We start from the raw sequence: 20,200 nt of genomic DNA, 5'->3' as shown, positions 1-20,200 counted from the left end.
TTGGACCCATGCCCAGGATCCTTTTCTTCTAAATATAGAAATAGATATTTAAGTCCCTGGTGCCTTTGTACCCACTTTCCAGGTTGCCTCTGTGATTCTCCCTCCCTACAACATGACTCTTTCTTATCTCTCCATCTGTACCAATCGCATCAATTCAATTCCATTCAATTATGCAAGGATCCAGGAAAGTGGACATAATTCAAACCAGAGACAGTGAACTACTAGGTGTTTCAGATTTTTCCCCCAGTTCCTAATAGCCTATAACTACAGCAAAAAGGAGAGTTTTTAGAGTCGGCTTATTTGAAAGCTAAACAGAGACAACAATTGCTGGTTTATTTAGTCTCTTCATTATTTAATATCGATGGTGAAAATTTCTTTGGAGAGTTTGACATGAGGAGTTTAGCCTATGTGTCTTTATTATAAAAATAGGGCAGTCAGGATAAGATTCCGTGGTAAGGAGACAATTTCCCTATTCACAATAATCACAAACCCAGGTGGTCTTGGTTTCTACAGTGACACCACATTGACACTTGAGCCACAACAGCCTCTGATGGAAAAATGAGTCACTCTAAGAGGTTCCCCCTCTCTCTTGACAGGCCACATCTGGCTAGTGACCCGTGGAAATGGCCCGGAGCACCTCAGAATGGGTTTTCCCAGGAGAAAGACTGGACCTCCTTCCAGTGAAGTCAAGTGAGGATGAGGTAGTCTTAAGTTGATAATTAAAAAATTGTAAACTATTTTGTATCACAAACTGATAAGAAGGGAAAATGAGACATACACACACACACACACACACACACATATATAAAACTTCTGCATTTGGCTTCCTCATAAACTATAGAGATAACTACAACCACAATTGGTCAAAGTGGTGCTGTATTTTCTTGTCATATAAACTTATAATAGATTGATATATCTTCTTTTCCCTTGAGAGGAGTCATGGCAGTCGAATATAATTTGTGTTTATACAGCACTGTTTCCAAGTATTCCTACCTATAAAATCCATGGGGCAACAGGGAGAATATCTTCCAGATAAGTGAATGTTTGAGAGCGCGTCTCACACTATGGAATATAATTAACTGAGAGGACCCACTTCAAAGAATTTTAAGAAAACTGCCACAATATGAAGAAATGCTGAAATGATTTAATCAAGGCTTTATAAAGATTTGTCCTGGTAGAGCTGAATATTTGCAAAATTGATAATAAACATCAGCTTCCAGTAGAAAGAGAAGAAATCTAACTTCCTGCTGTGTTCCACTTGTCTTTGTCCTAACAGATCTATGGAGAACCAATAGTGACGTCTGCTGCTACTCTATCCTAATGGGAAATTATCTTTGACTCTGAGATTTATACTGACAATATTTGAATAAGTCCTAAACTAGAATGAGTTTTATCATGCGTTCTTATGACTCATGCTGCCTAAAAAACATTTTGAGGTCAATTTTAGTGAAGAAAATTTGCCAGGAGATTAGAATGTCTTCCAAATACTTAAGCAAAATTTGTGTTGAAAGGAAATTGCTGGAAGAAATACAACTATAGCATTTTAAAATGAGACCTCTGGAATCGAGGGACATAAAGCAACAGCCGATTGTTCATGCCCCCCTCTCCTCTACTTAATAAAGGCACCTTTATTTCACCAGAAATAAAATTTTATTAGTAACATGTCAAATATGTTTTAAAATACAGTTACCTTTCTTCTTCCTCTCAGTTTAAAAAACAATCCAATAAAAACTCTAAATCATGACCCAAATATTTTTAAATGTGAAAATGACATATTTTAGATTATGTAACAGATACACAGTTTCCCAAATAAATGTTGTAGAACACCATCTGCTTGATATTTGAGTGCATTCCCACAGAACTAAATTTCTGCTTTTTTTTCCTTCATTAATGGTTTATGACAAATTTATGACACTATATTTCACAATAGCTATATCAACAATTTATGACCAAAGGAGAGCCTGACAAAAATCACTTGGCATGCTCAAATTAGACAATTTGTGCAACTCCCTCATTTACACCAATCCTCCACCCTCACTTAGACACTGACAACTAAAGAGAAACAATGAGTCCACAGCAAGGGGAGGATCTCTCGTGGAATAAAGCTCAAGAAAGAGTTCAAAACAATAAGTTGAAGATCCAGGTGCCAATTTTCAGCTTATGTTTACCAAATTGTTCAGCCTATGCGTTCATCCACAAGTCCGACTTTAATATAAAACGTTTTTATAAGGTTTTCTCAGATTCGGCCAACCAAGAACTTGCCAGATTCTTAACTGTGAACAAAATTTCATCTTTGCTCTAGTGTTACCAAATAAAGCTCCCTTATCCGCGTATAATCAAGAGAAAAAAACAAGAAGAGAAATTTACCATGTGTCATTTCCTGACTGAAAGAATGGTACATGACTTCATTCATGTTGCTTTTTTGCACTTGGCATACATAAAATTTATATGAGAAATCATTTTGTATGTATTTTGCTATGTAAAATATTATAATATTAATGGCCAACTTGGGAACTTTTTTATGTTTACTATTTTATCTTTCACTTCTTTAGATTAAAAAATTCTATAGAAAACAGACATAAACACATATGCTCTGAAAGTAATCAGAATATAGGCTTGAGTGTATATTTTGATTTTCAAAGTGTAGTAGAGCCTTACTAGTCAAAGTGTGGTCGGTAGACTAGCAGCACCCTTATCACCTACGAGACTTGAGAAATGCAGATTCTCAGACTCCATCCCAGACCTACTAAAAAGAATTTGTATTTTAACAAAATCTCCAGTGATTTATATGCACAAGAAGATTTGAGATTCCACTAATGTAGAGGAATGTTCTTTATCTACCTAATTATAGAATAATTCCTGGGGAAAGACAGAACTACTCTAATAGGAAAATTTTGTTCAAAATGTTCAACCATGAGTATAACAACTTTTAGACATGATTCACTTATAAAAACAAAAATACCCAAAACATGTCACATTGCTGATGTATAGAATGAAGTTTGAGAATGGAAAAAGGTAAATTAAAATTCTATATTACATAATAATCACGAACTGCTTGTATTAATTGCACACAATCTTTCATTGTTTCCAACCAAAGGGATTTTCTTTAGTAAAACATAAACAAGTGATAATTATGACACTGAACCCTAGATACATGAAGATTACCTTAGTAGTCAATTTTTTATGACTAAATACAATAGTTTTTAAAAGAATTTTCTCAAGAAGCTGATGAATTCTAGTTTGATACCCTTTCCCAAGGGAGAGTTCAACCAGTACTGCAAATTGTTGCTTTCTTCTAAGTATCTTTGAGCAATTCAATATCAATGCTGGGGGAAATGGGAAGGTGAAGAATTAGAACCAGAACCTCCACTTACAGTGGACTGCAAAGTCTGGAGTTGGGCTGTGGAGGGAAGGAAGAGCTAGCTCCATAGATGGTGTTAAGAAATCCTGAGGTTTATTCAAGCAGTTCACCAGCAAAAGGCAAACTAAAGAAAGTTGCTCTCCTAACCTTGACCGCACTATATGCAACTCTCAGGCTGTGATTTCCTGATTCTGCTTTTCCTTCAAGGATCTCCTTGACTTTAATATTAGCCTGATTCCCCTATAAAAGAACATGAAAGCTAGAGAAGTGGGGGGAGAAGGAATTCTTCTGTGCTTGCACTGGAATCCCTACCTCCCCTAGAACCTCTGTGCCCCAGGAGTGAGTTAGTGCCAGCCACACTTGCCGTCTACAATAGTGGCTTTCTATTATGCTTCTATTATGCTTCCAAGTATGAAATATGTTGCAAAGAAGAATGTACCTTGCTTCCCCTCTAGATCTAGTTCAGTGGACATTCTCTTCTCCTTGCTCATCTTCGTAGCTGTAAACACTTTTAGAGGCACATGTGATAACTATCCCATGGTTTGGAAAAGAGAAATACAGGTGCTACTCTCGATACTTTAAAAACAAAACCAAACATCTCTGAGTTCCTCCTTCATCAGTCAACTGTTTGAGAAAAAGACTGTGAATCATTCACCTCTGTATCCCCAACCCTGACACAGTGTCTGGCTTAAGTAGACGCTTCATAAATGATGGGGAATTAGACTTATTTCCAAGTCCTCTAGCACTGAATTATTAAATCTTGAATTATACATTGAAATCTGATCATATGTTTGAGCTTGTCCATTTATATACAGGCTCACCATTAGTCTTTCTCCTAACTTAATTAATTTCTCTCTTTTCCTTTATTCATCTACCCAGAGAGCTCAGTTTCAGGGATATTTCACAGTAACGTCACATTTCAAATAATACATATGCTAAATAAAATCTAGTCTTATGCATCATTGATGAATAAAAGAAAATATCGATACATATGGATATCAGGTTTGAGGGTGTACAGCAGATACAGGGAAGCAAAAATGAGTATAGCGAGTAAGCAATTTGCCCTCACAATGAAACAACTTTCTCTTTCACTTACTAATACTGTTTTTTAATCCCCCCCATACACACATTTTCCTTCCTCGACTCTTCATTTTCCTCTTCTCTCTTTTTAAAATTTTCTTCTTCTTTACTAGGCCTCTAGGCTGAGAACCCACAAGAGTGATCAATATTACCAAGAGCATTCAGATTTCTCATCCTTTCTTACTCTAAGGATGGCTTTTGTTACCAAAGAAAGGATGTCCAAGTTCAAAAAAATCATAACTAAAAAAAAATCATAACTGGTCTCCCACCTTTTGCTTCTTCCATAACAGAGCATGTGGGATGGGGTCAGCATAGCAGGTCTATATAGAGTCTTTCTATATATCAGTTTCTCAAGGTAAAATGACAACAATCATATTGGTTGATTCAGACAAGTTCACATCATTTAAATACAAATTATTTTTTTTAAGTCAAGAAAACATTAGTCTGCTCCTTATCTATGAATTGTTTATTGGACAAGAAATTAAATGCTCTTAAGGATCTTTTTTAAATAACTTGTTTTGAAATCATTTTTTTAAAAAGCATATTCACAAATACCACTGGTTTCTAAGACAGGTCTTTCTCTACACATGAATATATAAATCAGAGAGCTCAGTTAATGATGTCATGAAATAAAACAGACTTTACATCTGTCGCTGGATCATTGCCCAAGAGTTGTTACTTTGTTTAAGATTTCTGACATACCCTATTATAATTTCACACTTTCTTGGTAATTTTTTCTCTCCCTCTCTATTCTATTCCAAAGTTGCATTTCTAGCCTCAGACAATTTCAATATAGGGCAGTTTTGTAAGTTGCATCAATTTGCACTGGTGTGTTTTTCTTTTAGACTAACCAAATGTTTCCTAAACCAAATCAAACCAAATGTTTCTTTCAGTAAAAATGAAGTTAAAACTATTAGAGAGCTAATTCTATTTTTAAATCATATGTGGTGTAATCATTCTATCTAATTTGGAATGTATTCAATTAATATCCTCATTATTTAAGAAACCTATATATATTTTTTTAAATGTTCTTAGAAATCAGATATTGTATAAACAGTGAAATAAAGTTTTTGAACTTTGGTGCCAAATTTTGCCCTTAAATTAATTTTTAAATATTTTTTTTTCAAAGCTATCTCACCATTCAAACAAAATTGTCTTTAAAAATCAGCCCAAATTATAATTTTTCAGTTTTTTCTAAAGTATTTTTAATAATTCTGATTAAGCAATTAAATACAAACCTGATACTTTTATCAATTATAGATATATATCATCTTCAATAACACATGCTTATTAGGGCACCAATATTTAAACCAAAACATCCATATGACTCACCTGACGATTCATTAAAGGGAACAAATAGTGAATTGGAACTAAAAACAAAATTCTCTTGAATAAAAAAAAAAAAAAGACTTCTTGGTCACAAGATGGCATTCAATTAGGGAAGGTACAATGTTGACAAGTCACCATATTTAGATTTGTGAAAACATATGATCACCGAAGGCCTATAATATCGTCATTTAAAGCAGTGTCCTTGATTTTCATAACTACATATAAAGTGCTCTGAAAGCACACTAGTGAGCAAATCATTTCAAAACTCTTTAACAATGTTCTTCTATGTCTTGTGCAGTCCTTATTTTAGATTCCTATCTTCATTATCAAGGTCTCTCTAACACTCATCTTTGGGTCTTTGGTATTTTCTTGAATATACCTTTGGCACCTAGTTTTCCCAATCTGTTTTATCAGTTAATGATAGTTCTTTAAATCATATGCTCCATTGAACATAACTCCAGACACTGAAATCAGACATCTCACTCAAACCTCAAAGAACATTATGAACCACTTCAAATAATTTCAGGAATCTATCCAACCTGTTAAATAATTATCTTTCAAATTGCAAAATATAGGGACTTATCTAAATTTTACCCCCAATAGCATTCTGAAACATTTTGTCAAATAGTGAATGGTCAACTATTATACAAAAATCAGTGCAAAGTTTCATTCAGGCAGCCTTAAGTGTACTCTTCGATGAAGAAATAATTATCACGTAGAATTTCCGCTGTTTTCACCAATTTTTGCAGATAAGATATTTTAAAATTAAAAACAAAATTGACCTGCCTACCCTTTTCCTGAGCTTCACAGCCTAAAAAAATGACATCATAAATAAAATGTAAACTCTTAGCTGAAGGCCCACCACAAATTTTTAACTGACCTCTAGAACTCACAGGTAAGCCCATCTGCAAGGCTCCTTTTATTAAATTTTACTTTGAAGAGAAATGTCTATCAAGCCAAAAATAAAATAAAGTAAAATAAAATAAAATGGATCAGTTTGGAGTAATCTGGTTGTTACATTCAGCAGTTAAGTTGCAATACGTTTGCCCCATCTCGAATTGTCACTCATGGGAAGAGGAGAATGGTGTCAAACAATTATTTGGCACAATGCTTGACAAGCCAAAGCCTTTCAGAAAGAACCTATCTTCCCCTCATTGTTTACAGAAAACTAAATTTGTTCCACCATAATATTCAAGGACACCACATTATCAGCTCAATGTCATTTTTTTTGTTACTTATCACTAAGAGTGGCAGATTTGGAAAACAGGGGACTTAAAAGTTTAAATCTGTATAAGGTCTCCTTGAACACATCATCTTATCTTAAAAACCTTTGCCTGTAAAGCATTTATTTGCCACTTCTAATATGTAGACATATTTTCAATTTGGATGATACTAAGGACTGCTGAGTAATAACCAGGGTTCTCTCCACTCAGTTCAGCATGCATGTCATCTTTGATCTCAAGTGCACTGGTAATTAGTGCCTTGTTTTAACATCTTCACTATAAACAGTTCAGGCATTTAGAAACAAAGTATCAATGAACTTAACGGTTACTTTAATTCATTTTATAAATAAGCAACTGAGAATTTTGCTCCAAGTGGCTGCTACTGTAGCCCATTCCATAAATGGCATTCTCCGAAGCATAAGGCACAATATGATATGAATGCAGCTCTTCATAATAAAGAGATTGAGAACAGCATTCCTGTACCATGAACTTCAGCCGTTTTCTTGTATCAGAATAAGCAGTCTTATAACAGGGAGCTTCTTTAAAGTATTCATAGCTCTCTTTCTCCGTCTCTAGATGTATCTTCCTCAGCAAATTGTTAATTAACACAGACCTTCTTAAGTAGGTTTCTGGGTCTTCAAGAAACCTGAGCTTCTCCAGAGAAAGTTTGAGAATGCAAGTCCTGTCCTCAGGCAATATCAGGTGCTGGAAAGCAAATACATCATTATCTACGTGTTAGAAAAATGAAAACTGGAGCTTTCACTATTGACAAGACTCATAAAAAAAGGAAAAAGTAATGATAAGTCAGCCCTTACTTTTGGAAAATACCCATGGTAATCTTGATGTAAATCTTCTTCTTCTGCATATTTTCTCTTAAAGTAGGCTACTTTCGACGTTGTTAATGTATATGTTAATACTTTTGTTGGATAAGCTAAACAAAATAAAATAATGGGAGAAAAGTCAGATTTTACTGTGGTGATGAATATTTTATCATTTAAGTTCTACTTACAAAAAGAAACCGTTGACCCCTGAAAATAAAATTCTATCTTCATTTACTAAGCAATGTGATAAAGTAGTCAGGAGCAATTCTCTTTGTGACCAAAAAGCCTGTTTGCAGGCAATTGCCACTATTCAGATCCAAAACTGATGTTCCAGGTTGGAGAATTATATTTATTTCCTTATACTGTTCCTTAGGAATAAAATACTTACCCATCCCCTATTTAATTTCATGCCATTTAACGTTAAAATATGCCCAAATTTGAAGCTGATTCACAAAGTTGATGGAAAGAGGTAAATTACCTTTCATCATTTTTTTAAACTACCTAACTTACAAAGAAAATTTCATGTTGCTAGGTTAATAAAATTGATGTAAAATGGTTGGCAACCCAATTACACCTTAAAGAAATAATTATGTATGTCTCTAGACAAATCCTATGAAATGGTCATGGTCTGACCATCCTCATAACACAGAGGTCAATCATATAGAAATGAAGGTTTTAAAGAAACCTAGCAAACTTGACCTTGGTATAATATCTGAATGTGAACATCTTTGTTCTTGCCTTTAAACTACTATGGTTATTGCGGATTCCGTCTTGCTTAAGGAAGGACAGCACTGTTCCGAAAGCAGGTTTGCAGAAATCATTTGGTTTAAAGGGGGTTCCTAATGTGGACTGTAGGTGGCGCTCATCTCACAGACAACAGGCAAGTTGACCCTTAAAAGCAAAGGACAAGCAACTTCCTCTTTAAAGCACTGAATGAATTTAGAATACAAACTGAGTCCCAGTTAGTACGTTCTCATTCAATCTCAGGGGGCTGAACCAAAATAAATGCACATATTTATATATCATCTATCTTATTTTTAATCCACATCCTCAAATATTTCTAGGTGTTAAAACCAATTGATTCACAAACTGAGTAGTTTATTAACGTGTTGGTTAAATAAATTTATCATTAACACGTTTGATGGTTTTTTCTCTATCTTAAACTTTAAAAATCTTAAGTATTAAATATGTGCACTTCAAGAACTTGCTTGTTCTAGATTTCCTTCCAAATCAGTGGCACCTGTGTAACACTTCCTGCAGCTTTTGGTGGCTGGATGGTTTTCCTAAACCAGTTGGAAAAGCTACATAAATCACACCTAAAGCATTCCAAACTTTCCTTGATACGAATGAAACCCAAAGGATCCCAGAACCCAAAGGAGTTTTCAATTAGAGCTGCCATGGGATCCCTGGGTGGCGCAGCGGTTTAGCGCCTGCCTTTGGCCCAGGGCGCGATCCTGGAGACCCGGGATCGAATCCCACATCAGGCTCCCGGTGGTGCATGGAGCCTGCTTCTCCCTCTGCCTGTGTCTCTGCCTCTCTCTCTGACTATAATAAATAAATTAATTAAAAAAAAAGAATTGCCATGATTTGTTAAGGGCAGTAAGAACTTTAAAGCACTGGTCGGTCTGATCTAAAAAGAGATAAATGTATAAGGACTATTCACAACTGAATCAAAGACAATAATTGCTACTATATGTATACAATATCTGAATTCAATTTATATAGAGTTTTTAGAGATTTCAAAAGGTGGGGGGAGAGAACAAAATGGAGTATATTGAAAACAAAGCATTACTGAATCTAATTTTCTCAAGGGCTGTTTTAGGGTTTTTGTTTTGTTTTGTTTTTGTTTTCTGTTTTTTGGGGGTTTTTTTGTAAACCACATTTTCTTGTATGTATTTTTAAAGAATTTAATCAAATAAATAAATAATAAATTTTAAAAATCAAATAAAATTTTTTTAAAAAAAGCTTCGGATTATTTTGTGATAACAATTAATAATTGTGACTGAATTCTTAACTGTTTAAGTAGTTGATGCCACAGTGGTTCTCAAATGTTGGAGAACATCACAATCATCTGCAAGGCTCTTTAAAATACAAATTGCTGGGTCCCACCCCCAGAATTTCTAATTCTATAGCTCTGGACTGGGAGCAGAGAATCTACATCTCTAACAAATTTCCAGGTGATGCTGAGGCTGTGGTTGTGGAGACTGAATTTTGAGAGCCTCTGTACTACAGCCCTAGACAGGGATAGTAGTTGCAGTCAGTACAACAGCAAGTGGAAAAGCAGAACATTCAGCCCATCAGCTGATTGCTTTATCTTCAGAATGCCAAGCAATCAGCATGATTGATTTTTGTTGGTGGTAGTGCCCCTATCACAACACTGGCTACATTGGCTTCAGTGCTGTAGCATCATGAGCTAAGCCAGACTGCCTTTTAACTAAGTAGTGAAGGAAGAATGAGGTCACTTTTCAACATAAATTCTGGCTTCACATTAAGAAGTATCAATGACTGTTATTAGCATTAGAGCTAGACAGGTCACTGCTTTTTTTTAAAATAAGGTCCAGTGGATTATTACAGTAGGAAAGGATTGATGAAAGCCTTGGAAAGAAGAATGACTTTACCATAGCAAACATTTTCATCTCTATCTATTTTGGTTTTTTTAACATCTGCTCATTTTATTTTCCAAAGGAATGCAATGTCTACAGCATTTTTTTTTAAGATTTTATTTATTTATTCATGAAAGACACAAAGAAAGCCAGAGACACAGGCAGAGAGAAACAGGCTCCTTGAAGGGAGTCTGATGTGGAACTCGATCCCAGAACCCCAAGATCACGACCTGAGCCAAAGGCAGATGCTCAATCCCTCAGCCACCCAGGCGTCCCAATGTCTACACCATTTAAAATCAAATAAAAACCTTTGAATGAATGACACAAAGCAGGACAAGTGGCAGCTTAGAGAGCTGAATGTCAAACAAACCAGGTGATGTTCTGGGGAAGGTATTTTTAGTTCATAGATCAAGACCAAAAAATTGTACTAAATGTCTCCAAGTTTCATTAATTAAGATCCTGTATGGCTGTATTGGAGCTTTTAGCCTCAGATACAGAAGTATCAGACCCAGAAAACACAGTAAATTCTCAGGGGTCCAGATTTGTGTCTTGGCTCCATGGGCAACACACTTAGCCACTTAGTTTATTGCTCTTAAAAAACACCCCCAAGGGTTGTTGAAATGCTGAAAAGCTTTCACAGCTGGTATTGGTTTGACAATTACCTCCTTGCAGGCTGTTTAGCTATTTGCAATGTTTTTGGCATAAATGTTTTTGGAGGATGTTTTTAGCCACTTTGAGGCTAAAATATATAGCAAACATAAGTTCCTACATCTGTTTTCTTGGCTGGATTGAAACTCAAAAAATTCAGAGCTGGAAACTAATTTATTGGCTACCTGAGTCAGCCTCCAAAGTTTACAGATGAGGAAACTGTGGCTCAGAAGGGTTCCATGATTTACAATAGTTGTATGGCTGAGTTTAGGTTTTGAAGTCAGGTTAAAGTGGGTTTGAATTCCAGCTCTGCTGTTTTTAGTTGTATGGCTGTGAGAAAGTTATATAAACTCTTTACAAGTCTTGTTTGTAAAGTGAGGATAGAAATAACACTGGCTTATAGGACCATTGAAATAATTCATGGGAAATGGCTGGCACTGTGCTTAGCATATAGTAAGCACTCGATCAAATCCGAGCTTTATTAGTGCCAATAGGCAGAGACCTATCCCACAGACATAAATCCTAGCCTGGCCTCCTGGGTCTGACCCTAAGATTCTTTTCCACTGCCCCTCCTCCCAGAGATACTAGATTGTAATTGGAGAGTTAAAAGACTACAAAGAAATATTTCAAATGGTCAAGGAAAAAAATATAGTACAGGTGCTATAACAACTCCAACAAAATGTTTCTGGATTTACTGCTACTGGTCATGTGTTTGGGGTGAAGGAAATGCAAATGGTTTTTGAAACATCCTGATAGTCATTTGAGGGATTAAAGTTACTTTAGATATTCAAAGAAATGTGCCTGTTATGATCCAGTCAACATGTGGAAATCTGTTTATATCATTCTCCCATACTTAAAGGGCCAAATTCAACCCAGCTTTGACATAGAGAAGAAGTAAAATGACTTTGTGTGTTCATTTTTGTGTCCTGAGTTTTGAGAACAGGATATAAATTATAAAGCTGAGTTAGGCTGAGCCTGTATTTTGAGTAGAAAGGTAAAATAGTTAATTCTGACTTGGATATTCAAATCATTTTTAACTCTGTAACCCCCCGGGGCACATAAAATATCTGTGCCCAGCTCAATGTATTTCATAGTTTCAAACTTCAAGAAGCAACAAATGAGAAGTTACAGAACAGAAATGACCACCTCTGTCACTAGAGCTCCAGCAGAACAATTTATACACAATTTTAAAATAAATGTTTCAAATGTAATTACAAACGATTGCTCAAGCAGTCTTCCTATTGTTCTGCTCCTGCCTCCAGACAACCAAAATCCTATTATTGCACAAGTGATTTCATTAGGTACACGGCCCAGGGGCAGTACATTAAGGAAAGATCATCAGCAAATTAATTTACAAACACTTTGAGAGAACAGACAATAATAAAAGAACAAGACCTGTCATGGCAATCCGTTCTTTGTCTGAGATTGAAAAGCCTGAGAGATGGTGAAGAAATGATGGGTTTGACAGATCTTCATTTTAGTAACCTTTCTATTCTCTTCCCCACAACACTTTAATCAATAACCTGCAAAAACTGATCCTGCTATTAGATATGTGCATCGGTAGCCATACACAACAGAAGAGTCTGATCAATGGGGAGAATAAGGCAGGGTCTAGCCTCAGATCCTCAACTGACTTGTGTGATGGACAAATCACTGGCCTCGACTTCCAGTCTCTCATTGATTTCCCTTGGCATGGTGTTAGCCTGGCATGAGCCTTCAAAAGTACACGTCTCTACCCGAGTAAATAATGCTTTGCTAGTTGCAAAGCTTGCAGACATCCTTCCTTAAAGGCCACGACCACTTTTGTTTAGAAAGAGCTATCTGTCACCGTTAGCTGCATTCTTCAATCTTGCTACATGGCTTAAAATATTTCAATAGGATTTTCTGGCGTGGTTCCACAGCAGTAGTTCAAATCCCAGCTCTACAATTCATTTGCTTAGTGACTTTAGGCAAAGTATTTAACCTCAAAGAGCCAGAGTTTCCTCCTCAATTAAATGGCAGAACAATATCAAAGTCATTGAGTTATATGTAAATTGAGTTAGGTGATGTTTTAAAAGCACTTCCTCAGTGCCTGTCACATTTCCTCGTATTTTCTGCTCTACAATAAAGGTTAGGTATTGTGAGTGTAGTGATCTCATTTTAGAAATCACAAATATGTGTCCTATGAGGCAGCACTGTGTTTCTTATAGCAGGACATCTGTCCTCTCTTCTGTGTTAAGCACAAGAGCATGAAACATTCACAAGTCCTCTCAAGAAGGTAGATGGAGGCAATGTTCAAGGCTGTAATGCTGCTCTTTCTGTAGACCTTTAGCTTTGTGATAGCAAGATTCCATCGATTTTATTCCACAAACCCCGTTGCCTGGCACTCTTCTAAATAACATATTCTATGGAGCAGAACTCAGTGCCAGTTTTTAGCTCCAAATCAATGGAACAATCTGTTTCTTCAGATTTATCATCCACTCCAAGCAAAAGATTGACTGTGCTAGCAGTTGAGAATTCCCAATAAGTTGTGGCTCCTGGAAAAGTTTCTTGGGAACTTCCAGGGATACTGACAGGAAAGGAGTTAAAAAGTTTTCCAAGACCAGCAGCACTGTCTGGAACTGGATTCCATGTCCCTCAGGATATCCCCAAGCATAGGCATGGAATATGAAATAAAATAACACTCTTCCACAGCCTGCCTATCTTGTTCCACTGCTGAGGGTCTCTGAACCAGAGAACATTATTAAATGGGATATGACCAGCCATTTGGTGCATTTGCTGCACCAAAGCCTAACTTCTGCCATGATCTGGCCCTATTAATAATAGAGACCAAGTGCAGTAAGTTTCATGGGTAAAATTTGTGCTTTAGCTCCCCTTAGAAGTGCATTCCTTGTTTTGAAGGATGATGCTCCCTTTCACTACACCTTTCACCTTGGAAAGTGGGGATGGATTAGAAAGAAAATTGACAAAGAAATCTTATTGCTAGACATAGGTTCCAAGAAATATCTTACCGATAATGCCTAGGGAGATGTAATAATTTCCTTAGATACCCAGGTCTGTTGCTCAGACAGGAGGGTTTTTCAATCCCTCACAAGTGGACTCCAGAGATCTTCTGAAAAACAGCTCATCTATATCACCCTCATCGTCTTCCACTTTGACTACAATCAGCTTTGGGTATATTGCCGAAACCATTTAGCCAGGTATCCCAGAAGGGAGGTAGAAAAACATGAGATGGACTAATCATTAACTTTACTCACTAAGAATATAGGAGACTTTGCCCTGGAGTTGGGTGAACTCTCCACCTTCACTCATTTGACTGATTTGTGTTGCCACCTAGAGTTGCTCTGGTGATGAAATGTCCTTCATTCACAGGATACCTTCCTTCTAAAGACTATAGGTGCCTCGTTAAATTTCATTGTGTTCAAATGAAGCACTACACTTCAACTAATAGCTGGTTTTATCCCTCACATCAGTCGTGGTGAGCTGAGCCATAAGGCAGTAAACTAAGCAGCACATGCAGACAAAATTAAGCCTAGAGTCTCTAGGCTCTTAAGTTGTGATTCTCTTTGCAAAACCCCCAACTTTTCTTGACTTTTGTGACCCATGCTTCTTTTTAACAATCATTATAAAAATAATGCATACTCTGATACACCACCACCATGGAGGGGACTTCACAGCCTCAAACCTGTCCCTCCTCTCCTTCTAAGCATCACTGATGTGCAGAAGACTTCTCTACCTGCCAAGAAAACTTTTTGTTGCACTTTATAAGATGAAAAAAGCTTCAATGTTTCTAACCATAAAGCTATATTATAATACTGAACATAACACTAGCAAGGCCTTAGTGCTTTTTATTACTGTCCCCTTTCTATCCCCCACTGAGAAATACTGCAGTAAACTAGATGGCTCTGTCATTAGCCTATTAACATAAATGTAATTGGGAAAAATTCTGAAAATAATTATGTAGACTAAAAAGGGGAAACATTAAAGTAATATATTGACCCTAGTTAAACAACCTATTAGAAAGGTGGGAAGTGGGGGATGAGGTGGGGCTGATGACGAGCATCAGCTCCTCCTCAAAATGACAGGTGTACTTCTTCCTCAGTTTCAGTGGTGAATATACATGGTCAATTTACCCCTCTGCTTCTGAAATCATTATTTTATTTTACCTTCCTCTAGGTTTCTGAAGCATATTGCTTTGACAAATAGAGCAATCTGAATTGGTTATGCCTCAGCTTTAGAGCTATTGTAAGAGTGTCGGTGTTTTGACAGCTAAAGCCAGCTGGCATAAGTCCTCAGTGCAGAGCCCAGGGCTCTGGCATCTTAATCAAACCTTTCATCATTTCTCCATGTTTCAAAGCATCTTCTAAATCCCAGGAAAGCAACACGACATAAAATTAAACATGGAATGTTCATAGACACATAAACACTTCCAAATAGAATATGGAAGGAAAAACTGAAATTAGAACTTGGTTTCCGTTTTAACCTGCTTGATCTCAGCCTTATGTAAGCCTCATAGCCCCAAGTACACCTCTCTTTATAACTCGTGGTATGAACAAGTACAGCTGGCATTCCCATCGACAAGAGCGGCTAGATCCTTAACTTACAAATGGGTGGAATTTTTTTTCACTCTTCCTTAGGATCTACCGATGTCTGTAGAAATAATGCTTATATTATAATGATATTATCTGATTTATTTTTATTTATTTAAAGCTAACTGCCATGATGACATTTTCTGATGAATGACTTGAAGCAGATATGTTCATCAAGATTGCACAGTATACATTCTGCACATTATACATTCATGATAGAATCAAAATTAAAATTTAAGAACCCTCTTCACTTGACCTTCTTGATTGAAATAGTGGTCTCAATGAAAGGGCAAACCTGTTCATGTAAATTAAAGGGCACTGAATGATTTTAAACTCCTATGCATATTACATAAAAGATAAGATGCATATAAATTACTAATGCACAAGACTAATGCATAAACATGAACCAATACTTGTGGCTGCTTTATTCAAACTTTCCTCAGATTGATAGCAGGACTAAAACTCTACACACCACTCATGGCAGATGACAATAAATCTTATTGGTCTCCTTGGATTTGTTTCTTATCATAAAATATAGTAGTTATAATGGAGGAAGGAAAAAGGGTGGTGGTACTAAAGGCTAATGATGGCTTAATGGTCATCTTCAATGCTTAAAATTATTAAAGATATTTCACTAAGTGACTATGAAGACCAGTACTTTTAAAGTCTCACGATTATCAAAAAAAACTATACAGCTAGACCAGAATAAATGTTCAAATAGCTTTCTAAATAAAATTGTTCAATTATTTGTTTTTACAAAGAGAGGTAAAATCAAGGAAGAAACACAGCATGGTATATTTTCATGAACATGACTGCAATTTGCTAGGCTGGTTACCTACAGGAACTGCACATGGATAGCTCAGTACATGTGAAAGTTAAACACAGCAGTGGAGGGCTGAGCACTCATTAAACGACTGTATTCACTCTTGAAAATTTCGTTTGAAATACTTGACACTCGATGGGTTTCTATCATCATGGCCGTAATGCAGATTAAATCTTTAAAAATCACCATGATCTCCTCTTGCAACTTGAAGAGTTCTCTTCACTTCCTTCATTCAGACATGCACCAGTTTGCTCATAGGGCTTCCGCTTGACATGTTCCCCAAGGCAAGCTGCCTAATTTGGCCCAGTCTATTCACATGGGTCTTAGAGAGGAAAATCTGCCAGCCCACAAATGTCCTTTCTACAGAAAATCTCTATTGACTTCTACCCAGCAACCATCTATATACACAACCCCTTATATTGATCTTGTAAGTCATGGTAATGCTACATTAGCATTTATTTCTCTGGATACATATTTAAACAGTAATTTCTTTTAAGGTAGTGATTACCTGGTAAAGCTGAATCAATCTGAAAAGTGTATTTCTAGGACAGCTTGAGAAAATCTGGTGAGAGTTCCCCTTTGCACAGCAAGCATTTCTCACAGCCTCAGGCTCATGAATGGCTACCTGAGATTTTGAAACACGGAGACAGATGCAAATAACATTGGAAGAGTCAGGACGGCCCTCACTTGAACTGGTTATCACGTCAGGAGAACCCATGCAATAGGAGGACCCTATCTAAGATGTTCTAGGTGGGGCTGTTCTGGACCAGATAGATAAATAGATAAACCTTCAAGCACACACAATCATTCTGGTGTTCTCCAGATTGAATTTTAAACATAAGGGATCTCTAACTATCCTAAGAAATTTGCAAATAAGTGAATAACTGATTTCACCAATCATTTACGGGAGATCATTTTGGGGAGATTATCAGCAGGTTGATTTTTTGGAAAAATCACAGTCATATATACTTAATTTGTTTTCAAACACCAGATTTTGCATAATTTCAAGAAAAATTCTCTCTAAAGTAACAATCCAGCCGTTAGAACAGTAACTCAATCATTCTCTGTAAGACACACTACTTCTCACAGGATTTGAAATAGCCAAATGGCACTTTTTCTTTGAAGAGAGTTTTTCCTTAAAGGGCCATGCTGTACTGCACCTTTTCTACATGGATGTATGCTTACAGATCTCATCATCTTCTATATTTAGAGAGATGAGCTTTCCAAAGGAAGATAGGCAGCCAATGAGGAGGATCCCATCAAAAGAGAGGTGAGTTACTATGGTTACTTTTCAGGAGATTGAGTAACAGTGAAGGGCTGCTCCCGGCCAAATGGACCCTTTCCAGAGCAGGACCCAAAAAGATTGTTGCTCTCCATACGTGTTGATTCCATTAGTCCAGACTACACGATGTCATTTTAGCCCTAACCACAGGCTTTGCATGGGTGCCTACTGCTCCCAGCTCTCCTAGCCACACATGGGCAGCGAAGTCAAAGGAAAAACAAGGAGGGCTGAAAACTTCCGAGCACAAACCTAGAAACGACGGGCATGGGGAATCCTCCGGAACCAATTTCACGATTTAAAAAAAAAAAAAAAAAGAAAGAAAGAAAGAAACCAGGTTATGCGGGACCACCACCTGGCCGCTGTTCAATGACCGAGGGCAGAGTAGGATCCCAGAACAGTCCCTTGCCCTCACCCTCAATGAAATGGGTCCTTTCTGAGCCTTATTGTGCGTAAGTCCAGACATACCTTGCGAGCTGGGTCCGCTGACCAGGAGATGGGCGCATGCACCTGCTTCGTAGAGGCGCGGGGCTCGGGGCTCCCTCCCGCGTGTGCGGAGCTGTCACTCTTCGGAGGGGCGCTGACAGCGGCGGCGGCGGCGGCGGCAACTGCAGCTCGGCGGGCAGCCCTGGCTCCTGCAGGTCCGTCCCTCCAGGCTCTGAAGCGCCTCTCGCTCCGGGTTCGGAACGCGAGGCGGGCGCGCAGCTGTTCTCCGCTCGCATTGGACCAGAGGGAGCAGATGTTACCCGGTTGCTAGGAGCGTTGCTAGGAGGCGATGACGCCCCTCCACAGCTCGGAGCAACTTTCCTGTAGGTCGGGTGCGCTGGCGGGGGCTGCTGGGAGCCGGGTTTGAGAACTGCAGCGAGGAGGGGCAGCGAACAAAGAGCCCCAAACCGGGGGGCCGGAGAGCTGGGGAGCTGCGGGTGGGGGAGGGTCGCAGCTCCCGTGGGGCCGGGCGGGTGATGGGGCCGCCCCTCCCCAGCCAGTGCCACTCGCCGCGGGGCAGTAGCTGGGCGTCCCCTGGGGTGAGAGGGTTTGGGATTGGGAGTGGGACGGCACTTTCAGCAGAACTTGGTCAGTGCCTTTCCAACACTGAGACCCGCCGGGATGCTCTGCGCCTTGGGGCAGGAAGGACCCTGGCAGGAAGAGAGATGGAGGAGGGTGTGTGTGGCCTGGGCTGAGGCGTGCGGGATAAGGACTACAGGAACTTCTGCCTTCTGGGACTCTCCTCCCCAGCGTGTTTCTGTTTGTGTCTGCACAGTTGATAGATTTTGAAGAGGGAAAAACTAACCCATGAAATTCAGACCAGAGTCTCATTCCTCTACTGGGTATGGCTGCCAGTATGGTGCCAAAGATTTCAGAAAAATGCCCCTGTGGAGGGTCAGACATTCCCTTTATGGAGTGAGGAAGCCTTCGTTTTGATCCAGTGGCTAATTAAAAGTTCAGGCTAATATGTAAGTTTCTTTAAACTAAAAAATACACAAAACAGAAGGCTCTTTTCACAAAGGAAACTGGAGAAAGTATGCCTGTTTCAGTCTATTACACTGTAGTATAAATTCACCCAAAGGATTATATTGTCTCTGATGCTTCACTCAAGGCCTGCCCCCACCCCACCCCCTTTTTTTAACCAATGCTTTTTGCTGTCATTGTTCAATGGGGTTGTTATTCTTGGAGGGAAGGGACGATGAGAAGGTCAATGTGGACAAATCCAGGTAGCCAAGGGAGCCAAATTAAAGAAAGAAAAAATGACCAACCTAGCAGAAGACGTTCGTCCAAAGGAAAGAGGGAATCCCTCAGAGAAGGAATCTTATTGAAGAGGGATATACACCACTTCCCTTGTTTCCTATAGGGTCAGGCCAGGGCCTGAGAGGAAGAGAGCACCACTGGGAACCAATTAAAAAGAGGAGTTGCCATCTTCAGAGCCAGGGCAGGGCTGCCATGTAGTGCTGTGTTGAGTCCTGCAATGGCAGACATTTTGCAAGGCTGGAGGGCTACACAAAGTAGCCCAACAAATCTCACTGGCCACTGCCTCTTCAGGTTCCCAGTACCAACTTAACAGCTATGACCAAACTTGGAGTTAACAATTTGTTAGCCCTTAGACTTAAGAAGCAGATAGCCTTATGCTAATAGTGAACTTAGTTATAGGAATCCCTTAGCAATGTATATCAAATTGTCACAGGTACACTTTAAATATCTCATGATTGTATTTATCAAATATACCTCAAGGTCCAGTCATGCTTTGTTGTTGTTGTTGTTCCTTGAATGAGGAGGGTTCTCACTTCTCTCCGGCATTTTGTATATGCTGTTTCTTCATCCTTAAGGTGCTTCCCTTTTACCTGGCTTACTCCAACTCAGCTTTCATAGCACGGCTTAAATACCACTCCCTCATCGTGGCTTTCCCCTCACAGCTTCCCACTGGCTGGGTTAGCCTCCGAAATTACATTTCCAAGTCATTCTACTGGTCC

General features: G+C 38.3%; 1 protein-coding gene across 1 annotated transcript; it reads right to left on the bottom strand.

The window, feature by feature from the left end:
- Positions 1-1,613: 1,613 nt before the first annotated feature.
- LOC140639488 (uncharacterized) lies at positions 1,614-19,709 on the bottom strand. Its single transcript, XM_072837745.1, has 4 exons — positions 19,647-19,709; positions 18,204-18,793; positions 7,809-7,924; positions 1,614-7,698 (listed from the first exon to the last, which is right to left on the bottom strand). The coding sequence occupies exons 1-3, from the start codon at positions 19,707-19,709 to the stop codon at positions 7,867-7,869; spliced, it is 711 nt and encodes a 236-aa protein (XP_072693846.1). The 3' UTR covers positions 1,614-7,698; positions 7,809-7,866.
- Positions 19,710-20,200: the final 491 nt, after the last annotated feature.

This window comes from Canis lupus, chromosome 9 (genome assembly GCF_048164855.1).
Source record: "Canis lupus baileyi chromosome 9, mCanLup2.hap1, whole genome shotgun sequence".
NCBI classification, from domain to species: Eukaryota; Metazoa; Chordata; class Mammalia; order Carnivora; family Canidae; genus Canis; species Canis lupus.
Note: the sequence above shows the minus strand (reverse complement) of the source record. Positions and strands in the feature narration are given on the sequence as shown.